Source organism: Glandiceps talaboti, chromosome 10 (genome assembly GCF_964340395.1).
Source record: "Glandiceps talaboti chromosome 10, keGlaTala1.1, whole genome shotgun sequence".
Taxonomy (NCBI): domain Eukaryota; kingdom Metazoa; phylum Hemichordata; class Enteropneusta; family Spengelidae; genus Glandiceps; species Glandiceps talaboti.
Genome location: NC_135558.1, coordinates 1811400 through 1837500, shown reverse-complemented (window position 1 = coordinate 1837500; position 26101 = coordinate 1811400). Strand labels below are relative to the sequence as shown.

General features: G+C 35.6%; 1 protein-coding gene across 2 annotated transcripts in view; it reads right to left on the bottom strand.

Moving 5' to 3' along the window:
* LOC144440865 (nuclear receptor subfamily 6 group A member 1-like) overlaps positions 1–26101 on the bottom strand; it is a 172829-nt gene that overhangs the window by 126599 nt on the left and 20129 nt on the right. Inside the window, exon 1 of one of the 2 annotated variants that reach the window (XM_078130298.1) lies at positions 5742–5846. The exons of the other annotated variant lie outside the window; for it this stretch is intronic. Within the exon in view, the coding sequence (XP_077986424.1) occupies positions 5742–5805 (64 nt within the window). The 5' untranslated portion in view covers positions 5806–5846. Of the gene's footprint in view, positions 1–5741; positions 5847–26101 lie in introns of those variants that run through there. 2 annotated transcript variants of the gene reach the window in all.

The following is a 26101-nucleotide window of genomic DNA, read 5'->3' as shown; positions in this document are numbered from 1 at the left end:
TAAGTAGTGAATAAAATACCTTCATGTACATGAACACAATGTACCAGTCTGGTAATTAGTAAAAGTTAGTCTTTGAGAACTTAGTGAAGATTGTAAATCAAAAACTGTTCTAGTGGCGAAAATATCTAAGTTTATTCTTACAGTTTAATATACAATGACCACATGATAGATTTTTATCTCTTTGTCATTCTATTCATTGACTTCATTAACTAACAATATTGAACATTTTGACTCATATTTGGAACACAGCAGAATCAGTGATGTAGACACGTATTGTTGTGGGGGGGGGGGGGGGTTGTTAACTTGGCTCATGCATGGCATACTGTATCATATCTGCTTGAACTAAAACTTTGATATATTTTTTGCAGACTATTGATCTGTGTTTTTTACTAAAATATAGATTAAAAGAAAAATATATCCATATCTTTGATCTTTGTTTTAGTTTACTAAAATATGATTTATAACAGGTCTCATTAAATAAATACTTCAAATCTATCAATCAAAGAATTTAGATAGCGCCAAACACCAATACAATGTAATGCTCTATGGTGCTGCACAGGAACAACTTATAGCAGACTGATATAATAGTTAGAAAGCTCTTACAAATAGATATGTCTATATGTATCCATGAATTCATTGCCAGTAAATGCTAAGGCATAAAAAAATTGTGTGGTTCCGATTACATTCAATTTTAAAATTTTAAAAGTAGATTTTTTTTTTATTGTGTTATGTGTGAGTGTCTAGTTCAAGTTTCCATTGTTTTCCAAATGGTCTCCGTGTTGTTTATATCTTCCTATAAGATGTACAGCCATCACAGATTGGAAGAATTTTAAGTTGATGTCAATTTCCGCACCCATGTACTGTTTCTTGTGAGATTTCACGATTATCGCGATTTTACTATTATTTTTCTTGAATACGTAAAAACAAGTTTAGGGTAGGCGTGAAAACTGGGGTGGGTGAGGTAGGTGGGGTGGGATTTGGTGAGATGGGGTAGGGTGGGGTGTGGTAGAATGGGGTGGGGTGGGGTAGGGTGGGGTTGGGTGGGGTGAGGTGGGAATCTGCTAAAACTTCAATAGATTTCATAAAGGACTAATAAAATCATACCTTTTGCTTTAATATCTCATTTTTGCCCCAGTTTTTTAACCATTGAAACAAGAGGTAAGGGTGAGAGGTCTGTAAACATTTTTTAAATACATTTCACACCTTTTACCATAGTGTTACTGGGATACTGCTGTAAGAACTCTTGGCAACTAATGTAAAATTTCACCAACTTACGATCCTTAAAAAATTTCTATGTCAAGTTCACACAACAGGGGATAACGTCAATAAAGTAACTGCATTGGCAAATAAAACACTATTTTGGAAAATGGAAAGTCAACTTTTCATAGATTTTATACTTGAAATAGATATTTTTTGTATAGCTATTGTTTCAACTTTGTGTGTCTGACTATTCTCTTAATACAAAGTCAGAAATATGATCATTACTGTTTGTTAGTTTGTACTTTCAATACTGTTTGTTAGTTTGTACTTTCAATACTGTTTGTTAGTTTGTACTTTCAATACTGTTTGTTAGTTTGTACTTTCAATACTGTTTGTTAGTTTGTACTTTCAATACTGTTTGTTAGTTTGTACTTTCAATACTGTTTGTTAGTTTGTATTTCAAATATATATATCAAATTTGACTGATTTAATACTGTGCATGGTTTGTTATGTGTTTCCTGGGTTTTTTTAATCTCTTATTGTCATAGCTTTTGTCACTTCATTTTGTTAGTGTTCACGGCATCACAACAATTATAATTAAACACACTAAAAAATAATTAGTTTCAGAAATAACCAAGAACCATTAAGGACTCACAATGAAAAGTATTCTGAACATAGGGCTGGCACTAATATATATACTTATTCTATATTTAGAACAGTTGTTGAGAACATTTTGAGTGTCATATGATTAATTTCCCATTGTGCCTGTTACTTGTTTCTATATGCTGTCAACCTCACATGGATTTCATGTTTAACACCATTATTGACATTGGATAGCTTCATTACACAATGTGTTTCTATTTTTAAAACAAGTTGAAAATTTCCAATGGTGTACATTTCATTCATTGTCCTCTAAACTTTGTCATTAATATTGCTTGCATATAACCATTTTTTTTTTTAATGAAAGGCAAGAGCAGTAAAGATAACCCAAACTGACCTCGTAAACCATTGCATTAACGGAATACAATACTGCTTTTGTGAATAGCATTATGCTGTATAGTTTGAACAGCACCAATGGCCTGAACTTGTCCTCAATACATACATCATACAAGCCAGACAGATGCCAGACAGTTTAAATAGCATGTATTTCCATCATTATTTATCTTAATTTTACCACTTTTTCACAACGGTTGCCTTCAGTTTTTTCAACAGATTTCAATTTTCTGCATCTTTAAGTAAAATTCACGGTCAATTTTTGTGAGAAAACATCAAACGTTTTCAAATTTTGAATTGTGTATTATATGTGACTGTGATAATATACAATTTGACGTCATCAATGTCTGAACATTGAATACATAGACCTGATATAATTCCTATCCTTTCCCAATCTTTCTTTAGAAATGAGATTATTTATCAACTTTTGAACCAGTAATCTTCAAAATATAGATTACTACATAGAATAGCAACGGTTGTTAAGTGGGTCACTGGGAATGGTTTTATGTAAACATCAAATATATGTATATCCATATAAGTGTATTATCCAATGAGTATGCAAGCACAAAGTGTTGTGTATGTGAGTGTGTGCATGTGTGCGTGCGTGTGTGTGTGTATGTGTGTGTATGTATATATGTATGTATGTATGTATGAATTTGTGTGTATGTGTGTATGTATATGTGTGTGTGTCATATACATAAATATGATTACGAATCTGTGTACATGTGTACGTGTACATGTATATTTGTGTGTGTGTGTGTGTGTGTGTGTGTGTGTGTGTGTGTGTGTGTGTGTGTATGTGTGTGGTTTGTTTCCTCTTCAGCTTGTAGCGACAACGTCCCTAATTACGTCATGAGTATCCTGTATAAACTTAGGCCATAAATAATTAAGGAAAATAACAATGATTTTGAAAATTTGACTATTACATCAAAACCAGCGTTGTAAATATGCACTGCCGTGATGTAGAACCAGATAATTTATCATCATTTTTCTGTTCAAATGCATACAACTTATAAACTCACAAGTAGAATAATCCCTGCACACATATATTACAATTTATATGACCAAGTTACATAAACAGTTACAAACCATACAATTTATGACAAGTTTTTTTTGTAAAAGTTATTAACATTATTAACTACAAACAAGTTATGTCAGGCTGCACACTGTAATAAAGGTTCCCCACCATGCGGTTAAATTTACTCAATAACTTGAAATTATAAATCTACATGGTACTCATTTTTTTATAATGTTTTTAACTCAGTGAAATAAATTTCCCTAAATTTTAGTTTTTAGTCTTACTATTTGTCAACAAATGTCTGCTGTATCCACATATCAGGTAACCACCTACTACTGTTCTGAAAAATCACTTGGCAAAACAGTTCCATACATATTTCAAAGTTGTGTTAATTTTAAATTTATTTTTTAACTGCAGACAGTGCAGTGCGGGGGGGGGGGGGGGGGGTTACCAGCAAGATTGAACTAAAACAGAACTAATACCAGAGTTGTAAATCTCAGCAAAACACTGATGACAATATCAAAACTATGTTCATTTTAGGATTTTTTGGTAAATTACGGTCGAGGATTTTATAAGAGATTGTACCAACAGCACTACTTGCAGAGTTGCAGCACTGATTCCACTGCTAATAATAAATAATAATAATAAATACTTTATTGATCCCACATGGGGAAATTGGGACACTGCCAGCAGTATAACAATTCACAAAATACAAAATGGTACAATTATTACAGATACACAACAAGATACACATGTTAAATTTAAATAGCTACAATAATTCAAAACTCAAACCCACAAGATCACTGCACTGCAGCTCAACACTGATTCCACTGCTTGCAGAATTGCAGCACTAATTCCACTGCTAACAGAGTTGCAGCACTGATTTTAACAACATAGGTGTTGCAATGGCATGGACATGAAATGTAAACATAACACCAGTCTAACATTAGATTGCAGACAGAAGGCCATGACCTACTTCACAAAGGACCAGTGTGCACACATAAAAACCAATGCTATAAAATCCCCTAAATACACATATTTCAAAACTGTACACAAATTATACCTTCCACAAATTTAACTGCCATAATATTACTTTTTATGAATTTTGGTGTCTGTCTATATTATTCAATTACTTTAATATTATTATTTATTTATGTTAAAACTTAACTGCTTTTGTGCAACCAACAAATCAATTGTAATTTTAAACCAATTTTTTTAGAATAAGATATATCTTATTTCTCCATCCTTTGTTGTAGTAACCTTTCAAAAGTATCCATGTTGAATGCTGGAACTTTTTACATACACTGATTATCATTCTAAAATGTTAGCAAAGGTTTAGAGTTCACTGTGTCTTTATGTCATAGATTGCTTGTTGTCAGTGTTCAGCAAAAAATAAAATCAGACAAGTTTACATGTTAATAATTAGAGCTACTATTACATGTCTACTGTCTTGTGTGTGTGTGTGTCTGGATGCATTTTTCAAGGCCATGTACTTCTGTAGAATTGTCATGCTAGGATCATTCGACATTCCCTGTTATGCCATGCTTGGTGCATCTGGTATTAACAATGTCACATCCAATTTCAATGTCTGATGGACTTTGTAGCCAAGTGCATTGTTTGCATGTACAAATGCTATTGTTAACAGTAAAAAACTAAATGCTATTAGACTTGCTAATTGTAAACAGCAGTACAGTTACGTGAAAATCATGGTCATTTGCATATTACTGTTCAAATTTAAGCATGCACTTCATACACACTACTTTTCCACCGTTTCCAACAAGGGAAAAAATATGGCAATGAAGGGAAAGAATACTTCAGAATTGAGTGGAATGAAAGTTGCTCATAATTCACATTCGTTTTTGGAAGACGAAAGGTGTATAACATAAAATAAATGGGCTGGCATTCTGTTATGAACTTGATTCGTGATTGTTTGAACTTGGCTGCTGTATTGATTAGAATAGGCTCATCTATTATGTAATACCTTAAATAACACATCACACACTGTGACACAGCGCTCGCAGTACCGCCAAAACAGAAAAGAGAACTTGTTGGCAGAGATGATAGAGGCACTTGGATACTAAACTTATACTTGAGCAGATATAAATCCGATGTGATTGAATTACAACTTTCGGTTTATATTTTTTTGATCAAAAGTCTTGAGACATAAAAGTAAATCCAAAATCCACCATGTGATTCTACCAAATCCGTGTCTGTCAGTCGGCATAGGGAATTTAGTATATATTTACAGTTAAGTATGAAACCACGTCTTAGAAATGTATTTATTATCTTATATTTTTTCATGAAACGTTTCATATCTCACATTTGTATCTTTGTCGTGATATCAACGAGAGTGTCGTGAACAAAATTGGTATGATGCATGGTAAGGTGAGCACAGCTTGCCAAAACATGCAGTTTACCCAAATCCTAACTCTTGTATACATATGCGCACGTACAGTACATTTGATTTTGTGTCAATCCCATCAGCTCTATCTGAGACTTTAGGTATAAATAACTCATTCGTATAACTTACTGAAGTTGTTTGTACTACCGTTGGCGCTAGACGATGGCGGAACCCACGTCTGGGACGATGTCATGAACCCAGCAGTACTACATGGCAACACTGGTAACTGGAACATGTTCATTTTCAGCTGCGTGGCTAGATTGGAACGAAGTCAGCTGCTGGTGCGACTGGTACTTAGATTTCTGCTCAGTGTCTAAGTATTCCGACATTCCACACCGCTTTGAACTCGATACTGAGCATGAACCCCAAACCTCAATCAGTTGCGTAATATTAGACCACCGCTTGAGACAGTTATTTGGTGACAGACAATGCGACCAATTAAATCCCGCTAAAAAAAAATTGGCGTTGACGCATGAACTAGACCCTGGTAGGGGTGTTATCTCATGGTCACGCACCTATACAGCAATGACCATTGACGAATTGTCAAGTTCCTTGGCCTTAAACAATTCAAGAAATATCAATGTTTATTTGTTTTAGCTTCATTACAAGTTACCTTAAGCCACATACTTCATGTCTTCTCGTTTAGCGTCCCTCCCGAACCAGCCTACCATCCCTATTTAATAATGTTAACCCGACCGACGTCCTTCACTTTATTCATGACATTGTACACATTATTCATAAACGCAATAGAATTTGAGTTGGACAACACCATACCAATCAGCACGGTAACAGCGTTGCCGCCAAACGAGGGGCACAGAAATTGCTTCTCACAGCATCCTGCACTACAATTGACCTAGATTTGTTGTGACTTTTCGATCATTCTAGCATATTCACCATTCATGCTGTCTGTTACCGCATGTACCGGAAGAAAAACAAATACTAGTTTGCAATCTATAAACACTCACAACGAATCCCCATGTGATTTCACCCGACCGCAGACAGTAAGAATGCCCTGACATTGACGGCGTCTAGTTATCATAAGCAGGCGAGTCCTTGTCCTCATGCGCCCCCAAACAACCGAGGACACTATAGCATTTGCGTCGAATGTAGGTGAGTCATCCAACCTGAACCGTGAACGAGTTCTTTTTTCAAGTTATGCGTAAGCCTTTAATATTTGACAGATCGACACCCCCTCGTGCGCGCCGCTCATTGTCCGAAACTACCCAAACCAGGCAAATATCTCTCATTTCCAATGCGATATGCTCACGTCGTGTTGCACTGAGCTTTCACCTTTTCTGTTTAAGGAAGTATCGATACAAAGGCAGCGAGAAATCCATTCGTCTTAAATATGATGCTTTCACGCTTAGTCAGTTATGTTTACAAAAACAAACAAAAATAAATAAATACTGACATGTTTTCCTAAAGCAAAATGACCACAATATTGTACATACCCCATCACCATACATCATAAATAAATCACACAACAAAACCCACACATACTTTAAAGATTGTTGATACAGCTTTTACTTTTAATGAGAAATTTACACAATTAATGATTTTCGGTAATTAGGCTGTATCTTAAAATGCAAACTTCAAATTTCATATAATTTGGTACGTACAACTTTAACAAATCACACATGTTTGATTTAGTTCTTTGTGAAGTTTTTAATTGAAGTATGTAATTTGCATAAATAAGTATTTTTGATAATTAGGCAATATCTTTAGAATGCAAGCTTTAAATTTCAGATAATTTAGTACATGCATGGATGGTAAAGAAATGTACGTGTCCTTTTAAGCTTGTTGAAGTAGCTTATAATCATAATCGTTAATTTTGCATAATTAATGATTTTTCGATATTCAGGCAATATGTTGAGCATGAAAGTTTCAGATTTCATATAATTAATATTTCCAATTATGGGGTACATAATGTATAATACCTATAGCTCAGAATTTTACATTCCAACAATGTGTTTAGGAACAGTTTTCTTCTTACGGAAGGCATTCAGTTTAAATACATCTGTATTAAAGCCCATAGTATACTGAGCTAAAAACTTATTATTTTATTTGATCTTTTTTCCACTATTTCTTCGCTATGTTAGAGAAAACTGTATGATATTTTATTTGTCAAGATTTTTTAATGATTTACCAACTTTTTTGAACAGATTTGACGCCTACATGCAGTGCGGCACGTAGAGAGAAAATCATGACTTTTCAAAGTTGATAATGTCGCCTGACCTTTATTCCTAAACTTCAGCCACTCCCTCTCTCTCTCTCTAGAACATATTTCACCAGAAGCCGACCTTAAGACCTTAAAACGATGGGAAAACAAAATATTTATATATCAAAAAACCGCTCACGTATATCTGTCACAAATAATTTTGTTTTATAATCTGCTTTCGTTTGGCCGTTGACATAGAGGTGTCGGGTGTCACGTCACATTGATCGGGTATCAATCGGCAACAATTTTGGGCAAATGGGTGGCATTAGTTAAGAAATTGTGAAGTACCTCGCGTCTGAAGAAGACGTGCTTTTTTCTTCGTTTACAGCTTTGACCCTGGCTTTGACCTAAACCCGTTTCGGAAGAATCACTGGGATGATTTTGTGATTCATACAGTCATTGACATCCAACCATATATATATATATATATATATATATATATATATATATATATATATATATATATATATATATATATATATATATATATATATATATATATATATATATACACCCCCAACCCCCAATCCCCACCCCACCCCTCCCACATATGTTTACCTTTTTTACTGTCACACACACAACCTGTCTCTCAAATCTGACTATCAAAATGAAAACTAGAATAAAAACAAACTTAGGATCTCTAATAATTAGATTTTAGAGAGATAAGTTCTGAGCGTTGCAGAAAAATAGTTGAGCACGCACCCAAGCAAGCGATCGAACGAACGGAAACCAATCCTTCTCAGGCGATGGGCGCCGGGGCTGGGTGTTAATTAACCAATCAACATAGACTTTGTAGAATTACGGCATTTCTATGTTCAGACTGGATTAACCAATCAACACAGACTTTGTATGATTGCGGCATTTCTATGTTCAGACTGGATTAACCAATCAACACAGACTTTGTATAATTGCGGCATTTCTATGTTCAGACTGGATTAACCAATCAACACAGGCTTTGTATAATTACGGCATTTCTATGTTCAGACTGGTGCGGGTTAGGAAATTTCATTCATCAATCATGAATTGTGTTTTTCGGTATTTTTCAGTTGCAGGTCAAACGTGAAACGTTCTCTCCTCAATGATCATACACCATTTGTCTACGCTCGGACAAAACGCTATGTGACTCGCATATTTAACATATTTTGGGGTTGTCCCTGTAAATAACATGCAGCAGATTTCGTAATTATCGTTGAAAACTATCGATATTATAGACTTTTAAGTTTTCTACGCCATGAATTCTTGATCATTCTGATCTGGACATTTTTAATCGCTTTTCCAATGGAAAAAATATATTGATAACGTCGGGAAAGTTTTATTTCACTATTGAGAGCATAGGGGCGTGTATATTTCATATATTGTTGTTTTCCAGGTCTACAGACTAAATATAACAACCTTTTGACTACAATATTTCTGCTAGTATCGAGAGTGGTACATTTGTAGCAGCAGGATTCGTACGATATTTTCCTAAGAAAACGGGAATCTAAGCAATAATACGTGCCCCTGTGATTGAGAGCATAGCAACGCTATACTAATTACTTGGTGGTATATCCAAAAGATAACTTTGAAACGTGCCGAATGCATGTCTGGGGTTTATTGTGTGATACATAACTTTTCTGACTTTATTACGAAAGTATGCAAGCTGCACGTTTACATGTCTTTGTTAAGAGACACTACACCGGTTTCATATTTTTTCTCGTTTTATACAGATTTTTGAATAGCTTCCAGGCATGGTGTATGGAAATCTGTTTGCCACAATTATATGACTTGTACAGAAAGTAGTAGTAGTAATACAAGAATCCTGTTTTTTAACTACCACTCCTCCCCGACAGACAGACAGACAGACAGACAGACAGACAGACAGACAGACAGACAGACAGACAGACAGACAGACAGACAGACCGACAGACAGACAGACAGACAGACACACACACACACACACACACACACACACACGCACACACGCACACACACACAGTCAGTCAGTCAGTCACACACACAGTCACATACACATACACATACACATACACATACACATACACATACACATACACACATACACACACACACACACACACACTCACACACACACACACACAGACACTAGACTTAGTGATCGACCTCCGAGTATGATCGCACCATGTTTTTTATTTGTTGTAAAAAACAGTTTCTACCTCATGACATTTGTATAAGTCGCCGATGGTGCTGAATATGAAATGGCACTTTTTGAAAATATTTTAATGCCCATGGTCGCCAAGGGGCATCGGGAAACAGGTAATCGTAAAAAGGTTTTTCAGTGTTGCCAACTTTTCTGTTACTTTTACGCGGTTTAAGATAGGAAACGGTTTCTTGCATTGCTAATACGACTGAAACCATTCTGACAAGAGGCCTACCTGTTAAAGTTCGTGTGAAGCATTCAAGTCAGGAAGTGTTTAATGCTGGAAAAGTTCAAGACTTAAAAACAAAAATAATTATTACTGTAATAGTATTTCACGTAAGTCGTCCAGCCAGACCATCCATCAATTGACTTTAGAACCTCGAACTGTCAATACACAGGAAGGTTAAACGTTTCACTCAAAGTTAAAAGTTTAAGGAACGGGGTGCAGTCTTAATCTGATCTCGATGACATGCGCCGCCTAGACGCGTTAACTTGAAAATTCGTTTTGATTTGACACTCTCCCATGGGGCACGTGATAAAATGGACTATTGAATTATTCATCGTCGTTCTCGTACATTAGTTACTACCATGCAATATCTTGAAGAAATTGTGACCGGGAAAGTCGTATAAACGTACGTTATCCATCCTTCCAAGACGTTCCAATCATCGAGTATATTGCCCGTAGGTCTGACGACCACTTCTCGGTGACTTCTCACTTTTTTCCCTCGTGACTTCTGTTGGAAACGCGCTGATGTTACACACTTATAAGATTTCTTTATATGTCAAATTAAACTAGGTTCATATTAATTCATGTTATTGTACCATGTACTATGTAAATCCTAAGAATGGTCTAAAATAATGACGTTCTTGATCTCTACGAGTTATTTTACATGTTGGATGGACATGATGTCGCTTATATTTTAGAATCCCTATTCTCTCGCGTGTAATTGTCTGGACTGTCGACTCGTATTACTATCTTAAATGAAAAGTACACTTTTCAAGGTACGTATGCCTTATACAATGTCATACGGTTTTTTTAACTTCAGATGATACGGAATATCCTTGATCAGGTCAAGTTTCGGCCTGAGTTTAACGTCCCAAGTGAAAACTCATTTTCAGCCTATGACTTTCCATACTGGCCATCCCTTTCGTAGTGTATGAACAGTCTGAGTTGATATTATGAAAGGATTATGCTTTATTAAATTCATATTTTCATCCATGGATTTTACAAATAAATGTTAATGTAGGTTATTTAGTAAAGTAATCAGTTGAATGATTACATTGCACTCCTACATACTTCTCTATCTTTAATTACTTTGACATAAAAAGTCTGATAGGGCTGAACAAAACGAGGTATCCTGTACTCAGTCTAGGTTGAGTGCCGTTAAAAGTGAGGGCGGAAGTCCGAAAGGTGTAGGCGCGAGTTCGAAGAAATGTTGACTTTGGAAAAGACATAACATACTTAGATAACTGCACACAGTCCAAGTTCAGACCGTTCGTTTACGGAATGGCTGAATATCGTCTCAGACAAGGTGTTACATTGTACCACTCAAACCAAAAAAAATCCCAGTCCTTTGTGTCTGAGCTTGCCTTGGGTTGCTCTTCAATCATTGTCCTACCTCCATGATTTGAATCGACCGACTCAATGAACTTTGACCCATTGAACCTTTTGATGAACTTTGAATCGTTACGGTGAACTTTGACCCATCTCAATGAACTTTGACCCCATCTCAATGAACTTTGGCCCCATCTCAGTGAACTTTGACTTCTTTCAATGATTCTTGTAGTTTGACCGTTGGTAAGAATTATGCAGACTAAAATATTTAAAATGAAATAAAATATGACAACAACTGCAAAACGCACGAGAACAGTCCGATAGTTATTTGACCGACGTGAAATAGCCTATCGTCTGCATGTATTGATTCATAGATACACCATATTGTGTAATCGCATAACTGACACAATCCTACAGGTAAATCCAACAATATGTGATAAAAAAAAAACAGACACCTTAATCAATCTGTATAAAAAACTTTTTTAAAATTGTATACAATTGTTTTGTTTTTTTTTAAATTCACACATATTGATTTAAGTGCCTGTGATCAGAATAACAATTAGCATCACTATATGGATGTATCAGCCCGTACCTACGTCGATAAGGAGAAACGTGGAGACAAGCATAAAAATATATCCCCCATACCTATATAATGTTATTTTTATCATGGTGCATCAATATTGTTAGGTCATGTTGACAACATCTGGCATATTTACATAAACAGTTCATTTATTCTAAGGTTTTAAATTCTCACCCCAACTCGTTAATGGTAGAAGATATATGTACTAAATTATCTTTTACACGTGGTACGTGTTATTATATCCACAAATACAAATAAATTGAACTTCTAAATATAATTCATCCGACAGTGTATTGTGCCATACAATGAATTATGATAACAGTGGAATTGGTTGTACAGTGCATTATTTGAAATGATTACAAGTAGTCATCGTCGTAAACTACAGCCTGTTTTACGGCAACGTTCTTAACGAGCCTCCCACATCGTCGCAAACTACAGCCTGTTTTACGGCAACGTTCTTAACGAGCCTCCCACATCGTCGCAAACTACAGCCTGTTTTACGGCAACGTTCTTAACGAGCCTCCCACATCGTCGCAAACTACAGCCTGTTTTACGGCAACGTTCTTAACGAGCCTCCCATAGGTTATATTTAGAAATAATAACTCTGGTTTGCGAGAATGACAAGTAGTTGGATAGGTTGTTTTTTTTACATTTGGATGTTAAGGAGTGTCCAATTATACATGAAGTGAATCAAGCAAGGTGGAAATCTACAAACAACAAACTTGTAATAATAAACTCTAACAATCTAAACTATGTAAAATAATCCGTTACAACCTGATATATATCTAAGTACACGAATACATGATAGATATACAATGTACTTACATTATGTAGAGATTATTGTAAAGGTGCAAACTTATGCATCAATCATAGTATAGTCATGTATGTACATGTTTGTGTGTGTGTGTGTGTGTGTGTGTGTGTGTGTGTGTGTGTGTGTGTGTGTGTGTGAGTGTGTGTGCGCGCGGTCACAATTTCATTTTGGAAAAAAATCAGGTAATTGTATTCAACTTTTGTGACTGCATATATCCATAGACCCTCCATCCACTATATCTGGTGTAATAAAGTGGGGTGGATTACAATATTCTGTAAATATGGTATGCTAATTTCAAACTCTGTGTTTCCTCCTAACATAATGACGCTACATGGTGATAGCCCACACAACGGACACCGTGATGGTTCCCAGAAATGGCAGGCTATTAGGCCATGGCCTGGCGTCCCAATTTTTCATAAATTATGCTTGAGGAGGTATATTATATTATTCCCAATATTTTACTTCATTTAGCCGGAAAACACTCGTGACCCAAGGGTTAGCCGGAATCCATGCGGACTGAAATTTTTTCTTTCCAATTCCCTCGACCTTCTCTTGTATTTCCTTTACTTACCGACGATTAACTTGTTATACCATAGCCCATACCGACGATTTACTTGTTATACCATAGTCCATAGACTTGGCTATCTAGCACGACATATTGTATAGCCATGTCTAGGGGCTACCTTTATCAAAGGTAATTCCAACAGTGCTAAGCCATTGTGGTGCTGAAACAAGTAATAGTTGTATAAGAAGTGTGTGTGGATGATGACCCACAGTAGCATACTAATAATAGAGACTTTCTTGGAAGCACAGAATGATTAAATGTTTTCATATAAGCTTAGCAGTTTTGGGGACGGTTTTCTCCTAAGTACTATCGAATGAACATGATGGTCTTAATATCGACCGACTACTTCTCAGCTTACATATGATGTGTGTGAGGGTGGGGGTGGGTGGGTGGGTGGGTGGGTGGGTGGGTGGGTGCTTGTCAGCAAAATTAAATTAAAAAACTACGGTTTCATACTCCAAAGTTTAAACATTATAACTTCCAGACTGTCATTTACTATTCGAAAACAAATGTGCATATAATATTTAATATTTAATATTTACAGATGTCAATGTTTTTAAGTGACATTTCCCGACTCACTGTGGGTATTTTCTAATATATAAAAATGTCTTCCCATTTTTTTATGAGGAGCAACGTGTTGACAAAACAAGCACCATCTAATTCTGTTACGGCTGAAGTACTTTCCTCTACAGTTATGGTCGATTTCCTAAATTGAAGCACGTTATAATAGTTGCTTAGGCTTTGTTTAGAAAATATTCCCAAAGTTTCACTACCTTCAAATACGTGATTTCATGTTTTAATATGTATGATATTTGCGGTGATAAATGCGTACAGCCGTGCCATCCTTCCCCTTAGTAATAGACACCATCCCCTTAGTACTAGACACCCCTCGTCGTAGTACTAAACGCCCCTCCCTCCCCTTAGCACTAGACACCCCTCGCCTTAGCACTAGACACCCCTTAGCACTAGACACCCCTTGGCTCTAGACCACCCTCGGCAGTAGACATAATTACTGTTAAGATTTCCAAATTTTTTTAATATTGAGCGTGTTTTTTGTAGACCCGATATGTTTATACTAATACATTGATAAGAATTTGTCATACGATTTCAAAATTGAGTAAAAGCATTTTATGAAAATAAATGAAATCGAAAGGGGCTGTTTTTGTCCGGATTCAGAACATACCACCTAATAAAATTGGACTATTCCATACAACAATCGTAACGTAACTCTACTATGTCTTACTCCGGCGATGTTTGAAGGAAAGGGACAAACGAAAATGGTTCAATTTGCCATTCCCTTTGAAGTACGAATAATCAAAATAAAATACACAAATTATATATTATCCATAGCGATATATTTATCTTGACTGTAATTTCCAGAAAGTTTTCAGACTCAACCACTGTTCAAATCTTGTCGGTTTTTTTCAGTGAACTTAAGTGGTCATACTGCTGGGACAATTTACCTGTAAGCGATATTGTGTCATCGACTTTACCACACTTTAAAATTTATAAGTTTAAAGTTTACTGACTGTGTAAAGAAAGGAAGACTCGATTATAAATTGTTCTGATGACGTAAGTTCCGGGTACACATTGAATATAACAAGGTCGTTCAAGTTTTTTTGCCTGTTTTTCCTTTATTCCCAATTCTTGTTTAACAGACAAGTAAAGCTTACAATATATGTGAACTGACATATATCCTGTTGGTAATAGGGAATTGCAATCCAGACTGAGCATGCTCAGATGCAAAGGATTGTGGGATTATCTGTGGTTATCGTAATACCTAATCTGGAGCTACCGATAAAAATAAACCTCCCACAATGGTCAGGGTAACTATGAATTGATCATTCGTGGTTGCAAACAATGAAACAATATTATTTACAATACCAATTCATTCGTATTTATTATCACATTTCCCATGATGCAACATTCAACATGGCGGGTTTGCAAATTCCCTATTAATTACAACTGTAATATGACTTGGTAATATTCATAGGATATTATATGTATCCTAATAAAAATTGTACTTTGATCTCTACATCATTTCATACCCCAGTAAACCACCAATTAAAAATGACAATACTTGTGTATGTCTATTTACTAATTAAAAATCAGAAAATTGATTAACTTGTCGGTTCCTCACTTGACCGATCACTGTATGAAATAACACAATATAATGTCCTTGTTCGAAAAATTGAATTAGTTGCTCAAAAATTAAAAATATACACGCAATAATGTTCCATACAACTTAGTTCTTTGACCGTTTTTCAAGTCTCAGTGAAAATACACATTACATATTTTCCATATTTCAAATTCCCCTTTTCATTTGTTTTTGCTTGTCAGTATTAGACCTACTGCCGGTAAAATGTTTAAATCTATAAATACTGGTATTGAAATCATTTTTTAGTTTACCGAATAAATTATGTAAACAATTATGTGAGCGAATAATTAACAGCAAACAAGAAATCGATGAACCTACAAATAAAATCCGATCCGTATATTTTGTTTATTTGAAATTCTATCGTTTACGTACGTACAGTACAGTACGCACTGCTAAAACATTCATAGATATTCTCCATCCAGTGAAACCCCTCAGGTATTTGGGATTTCCAAGTCTAGACGAGCATAAATAATAAATGATTGTGCTAGGGAGTCTGTCTGTTTTTATAAGGTGAACGACAGGCAATAGACTTCAGAGCCTGACCTTAGACGGCCTTTTCTCATTAGTATACGACATGTCACCATGGCAACCGTAACAGACAGCTCGATAGCTATGCTATAGCTAGCTGCAGCTGGATTTGTCTGTGAAACTGCCCGCACTTGTTTAGAATTTGCATTACCATGATTACACAGCGGTACGTAAGACTTCCACTGTGGTATATTCCATTTGATGCAAGAGGGGTGTTGAGATAGATGCTTCACATGAGATATAAAAAATCAATGACGTCACGTTTTATCCTTCTTTCATTTAATTTTTTTTTCATGTTCGATATTTTGTAACGTCGAAAGCAATAAAAAACAACCAAAAAAAACCTACCTTCTGATTCGCAGTATATAAATCATTATTCGATCACAAAATCAATCAATTAAACCGCAGTATAGATTTTTTTATCAACAAAAAATCGAAGGTTACTTTGCTTATTATAGGTGACATCATGTGATGATTGGCATAGTATACAATGTTATACATTCCATAAATTAAAAAAAAACAACGACAACGTGTTGCGCATTTCTGTGACATATGTCGGACGCTAAATATTCGAATAGGGAACTTGCAATCCAGACTAAGCATGCTCAGACGCAAAGGACTATGGGATTATCTGTGGTTATTGTAATATCTCATCTGGAGTTACCGATGAAATAAACTTCCCACACTGGTCAAGCTAAATATGAATTGATCATTCGTGGTTTTAAACAATTTAACAATATTGTTTACAATACTAATTAGTAATTATTATCACATTTCCCATGATGCAACATTCAACATGGTGGGTTTGCAAGTTCCCTATTTCGTAGGATGGATGTAAGAAAGTTGAGGAGTAGATAGTTCTACTCCATATAAATTTGTACCAGACAGGTTTTATTTCAATATATTTAACTTCACTTTGATGATGATTATTTGTGAAATATTATGTTTGGTATTTAAACCGAAATTTTAATTTTCAAATGTACAAATATAATTTGAGTCTTAATCAAACAAGGTTAAAATTTACGACCCGAGTAAAATTTTTTACAATTTGCTAGTAGTTACGGTTTTCGAAATTAAATTTGATGGAAAATTGTCAAGTATGGAAGAATCTAAACATTCCACATAATAGTGATACAACAGTTTAATCCTAGTTTTGCACGTGGAGTATAGATATAGATCTTCCGTTATTTATATCAATACATGCACCATGTCTGGCGATAAACGAGGTCATTTACATAGTAGCCTTGACATACATGATCTACACCCAGGTATCTAACTCTTCGTTCGAACAAACACGTACGCGTGAAATCACGACATACACGCGTGGGTTTTATTGAATAATCCTAGATAATTTTCAGATAATTTTGGACAATGAATTTCGAAGTCGTGGTGGCTATGACCTTGGGTCAATCTGAAAGGCAACGCTTTCCTGGAAAGCGTGCTCGAAATAGCTGTGTTGTCATTGAATAAGAGATCACATGACGCATCATTGTCATAGTGTCAAAGTACTTTACCCGTGTCACTGTCGGACCCCCAAGCACATTGAAAAATAATCAAAACTATGGTGAAGTAAAGTTTCTCGCCCTGTCCGACCAGTTTTAGCCCTCTCGAACGGAGTGCCATTGCAATACCGTACAGTGGACGGCGTCCGTCCATAATACTAGTACGTTATTTCTCAGACAAGGAATATCCAATTTCTTTCAAACCAGACACAAAGGTGACATATCATATGGGACATGTGCACGTCAATTTGTTTTACGCTACATGCAATCTGACCGCATGGCGACCATACTTGTACTTAAGAATCAATATTCGCTGCATAACTCAAAAACTGCAATACACAGACACTCCATTCAAGTGTCTGCCCCCATATAATCAGATGCAAGCTATGTTTGGAGACCTTGACCTTTGAACTTGAGCTTGACCTTTAGGGGCAATTATCAAAATAAGCCAATTCTCGCGATAACAAACACATTGTAGTATTTACATATGCCAATTTCTTTTAAATCATGTTTACAAGTAATCTTGAAGAACAGAACTATACACAAGCATTATGTTTGGTGCTCATATAACATTATTATTTATAACTCAAAAACTGTAATACACAGAGACTCAATTCAAGTGTCTACACCCATGGAATCACATGCAAGCTTTGTTTTATGAGTGCCCTTTGACTTCTACCTTGATCTATAGGGTAGACCATCAAAATCAAGCTATTACTTACATATTGCAGACTCTTTGTAGCAACTATGTGTGGCCAATGTCTTTTAGATCATGTCTCAGAGAATGCAGAACCAGATAAACATACCCATGCATGATTTTTGGTTCTCATAATCACTTTTTACTCAATGGCAGCCATAGTTGTAGTGAACAATCATGATTTACCACATAACCTATAGCTAGAGACGAAATTCAAGTGTCACACTTTCTTTTGAGACATTGACCTTTGGCCTTGACTATGATCTCCTGGTTCAGTTATCGAAATTCAGCAATTTCCTGTATTATCAGACACTTTGTACTACCTTTTTGTTGCCACCAATTTCTTTTAAATGATGTCTCAATTCAGTCACGTAGAAGTAAAGTATTTTAGGGAGTGCGTCTTCTACGGGGAATTGTTCTTTCTTTTTTTTGCAACAATAAGGGTTTATTCGACTTCAGGGCAGAGACTATCATAACGACAAGATTGTCAACATAAACTTTATAGACAATATTCTGATCCCGAAAATGCTCCTTTCCTTATATCATCTATGTTAACAAAGTATATTTCAGCAACCCAGAGATTGGCGTTCTGGTTTAACAACATCGTTTGCCTAAGTATTTGGGCGAACGACATTGTCATATCGTCGTAAAACCACATCCCTCTTTTACGGCACTGTCAGCGGAAAAAGGAAGTTCTAACTTGCGAGAATAATTGTCTAACTAGAAAGCAAAGTCCATTGGACTAGAATTTCAGGAAAAGACCCGACAATATTTTCAAAATAAAATTTATTGTCAATTCGTTGGTTGTCCATGGTGACACCCAAACATCACAAATCATCCAACAGAACGAGAGTACTTACTCAATTTGCCAACAGACATCGATACAGTGTCTTTAAAACGATCTAGCTTCTATGAGTTAATGAAGTTGGAAATTTATAACGGTAAATTTGATGGAAATGTCAAGGACAAACAGTAAAACGAACACTAAGATTATCATGACTACAGAATTGAGAAACTCAAACTTACAAGACATTTTTGTCTGACTAGCTTTTGTAGCATTACATGATTATGAAAAAATACACGATATCTTTGCTAATTTAAAGATTCGAATCAAATTTTCCCACATCTAGATATCCGAAAAAAATCTAGAGATTAATCTCTTCGAAACCTTTTTTTTAATAATTGCAAAATAAGTTATTCTTAATCACCAATATACATGCAGAACGACGACATCTATATAAGAAATACCGGGAAGAATGTTTCGAACAAATAATGGCGGGAAATACAAAACGTTGACGAAATTAAACAAAATGAAAACAAAATGAAAATTTTCAATAGTTGCATACAAGAAATGCAGTGTCCTATAACCAGTAGTAATTCTGTCTTGAAAATTAAAGAAATATGACGTCACGTCCTCTTTGCTAACAAAACAAGAAAAAAAAATATGTGTAGCAATCGAGTGCAATGATCAGCTGACGGACCCCTACAAATGTCAACATACCTCGGAAATGATTAAATAATCAGAAGATCATTGAACACACACACACACACAACAACAACAACAACAACAATAATAATAATAATAATAATAATAATAATAATAATAATAATAACAATAACATCACCATCGTCATCATCATCAACATTAACAACAACAACAACAACAACAACAACAGACAAACGAGCAATCTTATTCAAACACATTTGATAGAGATTTTACATATAAAGTATGACAAGAATGGAGATGGGGACTTTCTCATACTTTCACCCTGACGGCAAAATTCGATTCATTTAGGGATTGGTGACAAATAAGTATACCCGTAATATTTCTGATTACTCAATTTAAATCGTTCTTGAATGATTAAAATACGCCACAACTAAAAACTTATCCAAAAATTATATTAAAGATGAGACAACAGTAAGTTGACAACGTCACGAACGAAACACGGTATAAACTTCATCACACGTATATTTGCAATTTGTTATAAATCTGAAGTCCTTTTCTCCAAATATTCAAGCAGACGACAGTTAGGACTGGTTGTCTGATACGCCATGCAAAGCCTGTGAAACGTGTAATTTTACATAAATTTGTTTCGAAACAATGCTGGTGACGTGTCATTCTTTCGCAGGATCTGCTACATTTCCTTATGCATTAACTGTGACGTCATATCTGAATTGCATATTTGTTCAGATATGATTTATTTATGACAAAGTTATAGGTGGAGGGATACAGATTCGGCATCTTTTAAAACGTTACTGAAATTCAATTCAATTTTGGTAAAGGTGTAGAAATTGGTACAAAGCTGGGTTTCTACAGTGACAGCGAGTAACTAATGTGTTTACGCAGTGTAAGATACTAGTATTTCACAAGGTGTCAAAAGAAGGCCTTTCTCACTGTTAAACCGGGTACTTGACGTATCATACTAACTGAAGCATACTCATAGGCCCAGTTCGTATAGGTGTGCAAACAGTTGTCCGATAGAGCTTTAGAAAAGGTTGGCCCAGAAGAAAAGAATAATCCTGTGTAATCATTATGGTGCCACTGCACTGATAAGATAACACTAATGCAAGAACCTTTGATTGAACTCTTGGCCTTTATTCAACACTTCTGCTGTTGGCAGAAATTAAACCTGATATTTTGGAATAACATATGAACGACGTAAGTTAGTATACGTGCATGGTGAAGAAAACTTGTTTTCTGACACCCTTAGTCTCGGTTAGCAAGACTCTGCCACCGGGGACCCTCTTCCACCGGGGACCCTCTTCCACCGCACCCACAGATCCTCCTCTGCTGGGTGGTGGTTTGGAAGACAGACAGGCTTGATAACCGATACCATGGCACCCTGTGCAGCAATACGCCGGTGCCAACGAAGTCGTGCATCAACATTATCATCATCGCGTACTTTAACCCTGGTGAAATAAGCTTACTTAGTCAGTTTGTTTCCTTCCTATTATCGCATTGCACATCGGGGAGTAATCTGTCAGAATGTCCTAATAATCTCTCTAAAGCCAACAAAAAGACATGTTTTGTCAGGGTAACTAAATACAACATCAGTCCATCAGAGATCCTGTTCAGGATTTCGCATGGCACTTTATATTTATGTTACTTTGAGTAAAAGTTTGTTTGAACAGACTTTCACGAACTTGTGGAATATAAGATGTTTTGCACTCCGGGCGATCAGACTCAAGACAATCAACTAAAGTCAATAATGAAATATGGACAATACAATTAGCTGTGCATTTCCTACACATTTGATGTATTATATATAAGTATTAAGGTGAATGCGAATAACCGAGCTTCATGACCCTCTGTTTTCAGTTTGTTTTAGTAAGAAAGACAGCTGTCAGCATGAGCTCATCCACTGGAGGAAAGATGAATGACGAAAACGAACGACGAAACGAACAACTAGAAGCCACAGGGACACGCATTATTGCTATGTTAGATTGTTGTCTTCCCAAGGAAGATATCACACGAATCCTGAGTGATACTACAAATGATGTAGCAATATACATCTACTGCAAGAGATAACTTTCTTTCCAAACGATGGTGGAATTTGGAAATATATTCAAGTCAAAACATTGTTATATTTAGCCCGTAGACAAAGAAACAACAATCTAAGAAATACTACACGCCCCTATGCTAGAACTTAGAAGCTAACATACATAAACGTGATACTACATACAAGTATGGTGGCAATATGGCCCATGCTAAGCGTAGTACAGTAGCTGCATACCGCCCCCACCAACTTCATTTTTCTGCTTATGATGTCCCAGAAATGGAACGTCATAGTTTGTTATAATGTGTGAGTACATATGCGTATGTGTATTTGTACCATAAAATAGTCTTAACCAGTGATTGACAGGTGATTAAAACTATCAGCAGCCAATAAGGAACTGGCCATATCTTTCGTTGTGGCCATTGAAGTTTGCAATGATTGACCATAGACCCTACACGGTGCCATGGTTTGACCAGCAGATAAGATAACTCTAAAAGTGTGACGGGCATTATGATGACAACCTGGTAAAGTGTTACAATAGGATTAGATATTCACGGGCGATACTAGTATTCTTAACTTTTACACAGTAGAAAATCTCGTGATTTACATAACCAAGCTTTGTCAGGTGTCTGACATTCTGACAAGGTGGAACAGACCACATTGTGGAAGTGAGGGAATTACAAGGTCGCGGGAAGTGAAATGGAGATCCCTTCCATCCATAATAAAAACTAAGCCACAACTCTGTCAGAGATTGATATTATAATACATCTAACCAAGATCAATAGGTTTTGACTGAAAGAAAAATACTGCGAGCCGTTTGTTTTTCTGTCCCTAAATACTTGGTCAACAAAACGCACTTGTATGGTATACCGTACGCCAATGATTGTAACAGACTACCTCCGCGATAGCATGGAAGTAAACTTTAGCCAGAGATAAAACTATCAGAGGCAATTTACATTAGTCTAGAGGCTAGCCATCCATTCCAACTTCCAAATTCTTTTCCAATAGCTCCAACGGGTAGCCTCTAGACTAGAGTTACATTCGTATCATGTATTTGAGAACAAAGGGTTGTTGTAATCTAGTTTCTTATACGTGTTACGATCACTACAATCATCTCCGAGTGTTACGATCCGTAGATGCATTAGGTTATCAGTATTTGGATACAGACTCATTTTTTGCCTGGCCAATTTAGTTTTGTAAGAAATGAATAAATAAAGGTTACCATATGCCGGTGTTATGCCAGACAAAAGGTGTTACTATCATTACATCATGTACTTTCGGATTAATATAATCATAGGCCCTACGTGTCTAGAGGTAAAAAGGTGGTGAAAAAACGCACTGTTTACGTTTCCCCCTTAATGCGTTATAATCCTTCTTACTACATGTTACCATAGACCACAGACAAGTAAGAGATGGTACAAACAGCTTACAGCCCTCTTCGGAGTGACAAATGCGAGCTACGCCCTTACTTGTCACTCCGAAGCGGGCTGTAATCTGTATATATGTATGTATGTATGTATGTATGTATGTATGTATGTATGTATGTATGTATGTATGTATGTATGTATGTATGTAATTGTGTGTGTGTGTGTGTGTGTGTGTGTGTGTGTGTGCGTGCATGCGTGTGTTAGGGCGAGGTACAAAAATTGTAGGTCCAATATAGATAAAACGATTTGACGTATGAGCCTGGGAACTGGAAAATGGATTTAATATTGAAATACAATATGATAATGACTAACTAAATAAATACTAAAGGTGTTCTTTGTGTGATGCTTGGGCGAAGCTATCCCTCGTCTTTAGATCTAATTCATCGTTGGTTCTTCCCCTTTCATTTACTTATCATTCTTGAAGTCTGTACGTTATTATACATTTTTTATTACAAGAGATCAGAATACAACATAAAAGAGAAACACTTGGAACATAAATGCAAATGGTTTCCTGTATTTAAAAGTTGTCTGGATCGTAAACTTGATAGACAATACCATACTTGATTGTGGTAGCTTCTATTTGATCTTTTCCTATTTGAATATATGATATAAGATATAAGATATAATTATACGGAACAAAACACGAACAGTTAGTATTTTGTTTCGTTCGGGTGTACTTTGCAGCACATCGCCCTACACCGATTTCCGCTTCCGGTTGAATGTTTATGGGATATCGCTGCATAGGACTCGGAGTACGATACAATACCTGAATATAATATCAAAGGGTCACACGCGTGTTTTTTTTTACTCAAATTCCAATGTTCGTTCACGGAATACTGTACATGCCTATTCCATTATGTTATACAAACGTGAAATTCCGTCAATTACAAATTCTACAAAATTGTCCATATTTAAACTATATTTTAAAATCAAATAATAATAACAATAATAACTTTATTACACAACTGTATCATCAGTGAATACAGTATGGTAAACAACAACAACAACAACACCAACAAAATTAATAACAACAACAAAACAATTTTTATTATAAATATAACTATATCTATAAGTTTTTCAAAAAATTGGCAAGAGGAAGATGATATTGCATATTTAAAAAAAGATAAATTTCTATTGATACTACTAATTGTTACATCACATTCTGCAAATAATTTTTTTCTTTGTATACTGAAAATTGGACAGTCTAGAATAAAATGTACTCATCATCAACTAAATTTGAATTACATGTACATCTTTTACAAAGAAGAAATTATAGAAAGAATTGATTTTTATGAAATCCCATTTGCTGTGTTGAAATAAAGTGATAGAAAATCATCGAAAAAAATGATATTTTATATTTTTGATTTTATCGTGACGTAATAAATGACGTAAATGAACTCTGTTGTACGAGGTCTTGAGATTGTCGATGCGTCTTCGTAGGGGGCGTCCGTCAAGACAGATTTACAATACATCATATAATCAAGGTATGTTACTGTACTGTCTGTACTCAGTGTCGAAGACAATCTGATTAAAATCCGATGTAGTTGTCGGCTGATCGTTCATTGTTATTTTACATATTTTTGCTTGAATTGACCTTCGTAAATTACATGTTTATGTTTTTGGTCCTGATGACCGCCTCTTCTACCAAAACATAAAAATGTAATACGAAGGTCAATTCAAGCAAAAATACCGAGGTAAAATAACAATGAATGATTAGCTAGCCGTCATTTACATCGGACTGTAATGATCAGATTGTGTCGACGATGAACTCGTCAAATAGGTAACGCACTTGTTTACGACATCACGATTTTTACAGTTTTGGATAAATAATATTATTATCAATAATAGCATTATTGCTTTATATAGTTCGTCGCTGCGGGCTTCAGAATCATGTATACGCTTCTGTCACGTCATAATGCATGGTCTATAAATGGTCCGAATCGACCTATATTATTCAATGACGTAACGGATAGACCTATTTTATTCAATGACGTAACGGATAGACCTATTTTTATTCAATGACGTAATGGATAGACCTATATTATTCGATGACGTAACGGATATACCTATTTTTATTCAATGACGTAACGGATAGACCTATATTATTCGATGACGTAACGGATAGACCTTATGTATTGGAAATATTTGTGCACAAATTTGTAATGACATTGAATAATTATATTTCCTCTCCATGACTACAACTCTACCGAGAGGACAGTACAATAACTTAAAATTTAAAAGATAGAAATTATTCATCACAACGAATTGGTAAGATCACGTTAAACATAATTGTTTTCAACATGATTGTTCCTTTAACACTCCGAATGGGGAGGGAGACAGGAAGGGAGAGAGAGAGAGAGAGAGAGAGAGAGAGAGAGAGAGAGAGAGAGAGAGAGAGAGAGAGAGAGAGAGAGAGAGAGAGAGAGAGAGAGAGAGAGGGGGGGAGAAATCGATAACACAGACAGTGAAGGAGAAAGATAGATAGATAGACAGACAGACATGTGACCACAAGGTGAGCAAATAACCAAAGGAGATATGCATAAAGATAACTTAACGCTGCAAGTAGAACTGCTTGTGTTTTATAACCTGTGTAAATGAGAAAGATAGACTTATAGACGTTAGGACAGGTTGTGGAAATCTACAAATTATACAAATTAAATTAAAAATTGAAGGCAAAAAGTTGAGCCCAACATACAATGGTTGTGACGCATATAAACAAACAAAGTAAACCCCAGATACTAGATATAGACAGTTGTTGAAGTATAGTGGATCGGGTCAAAAACCATGAAGTAT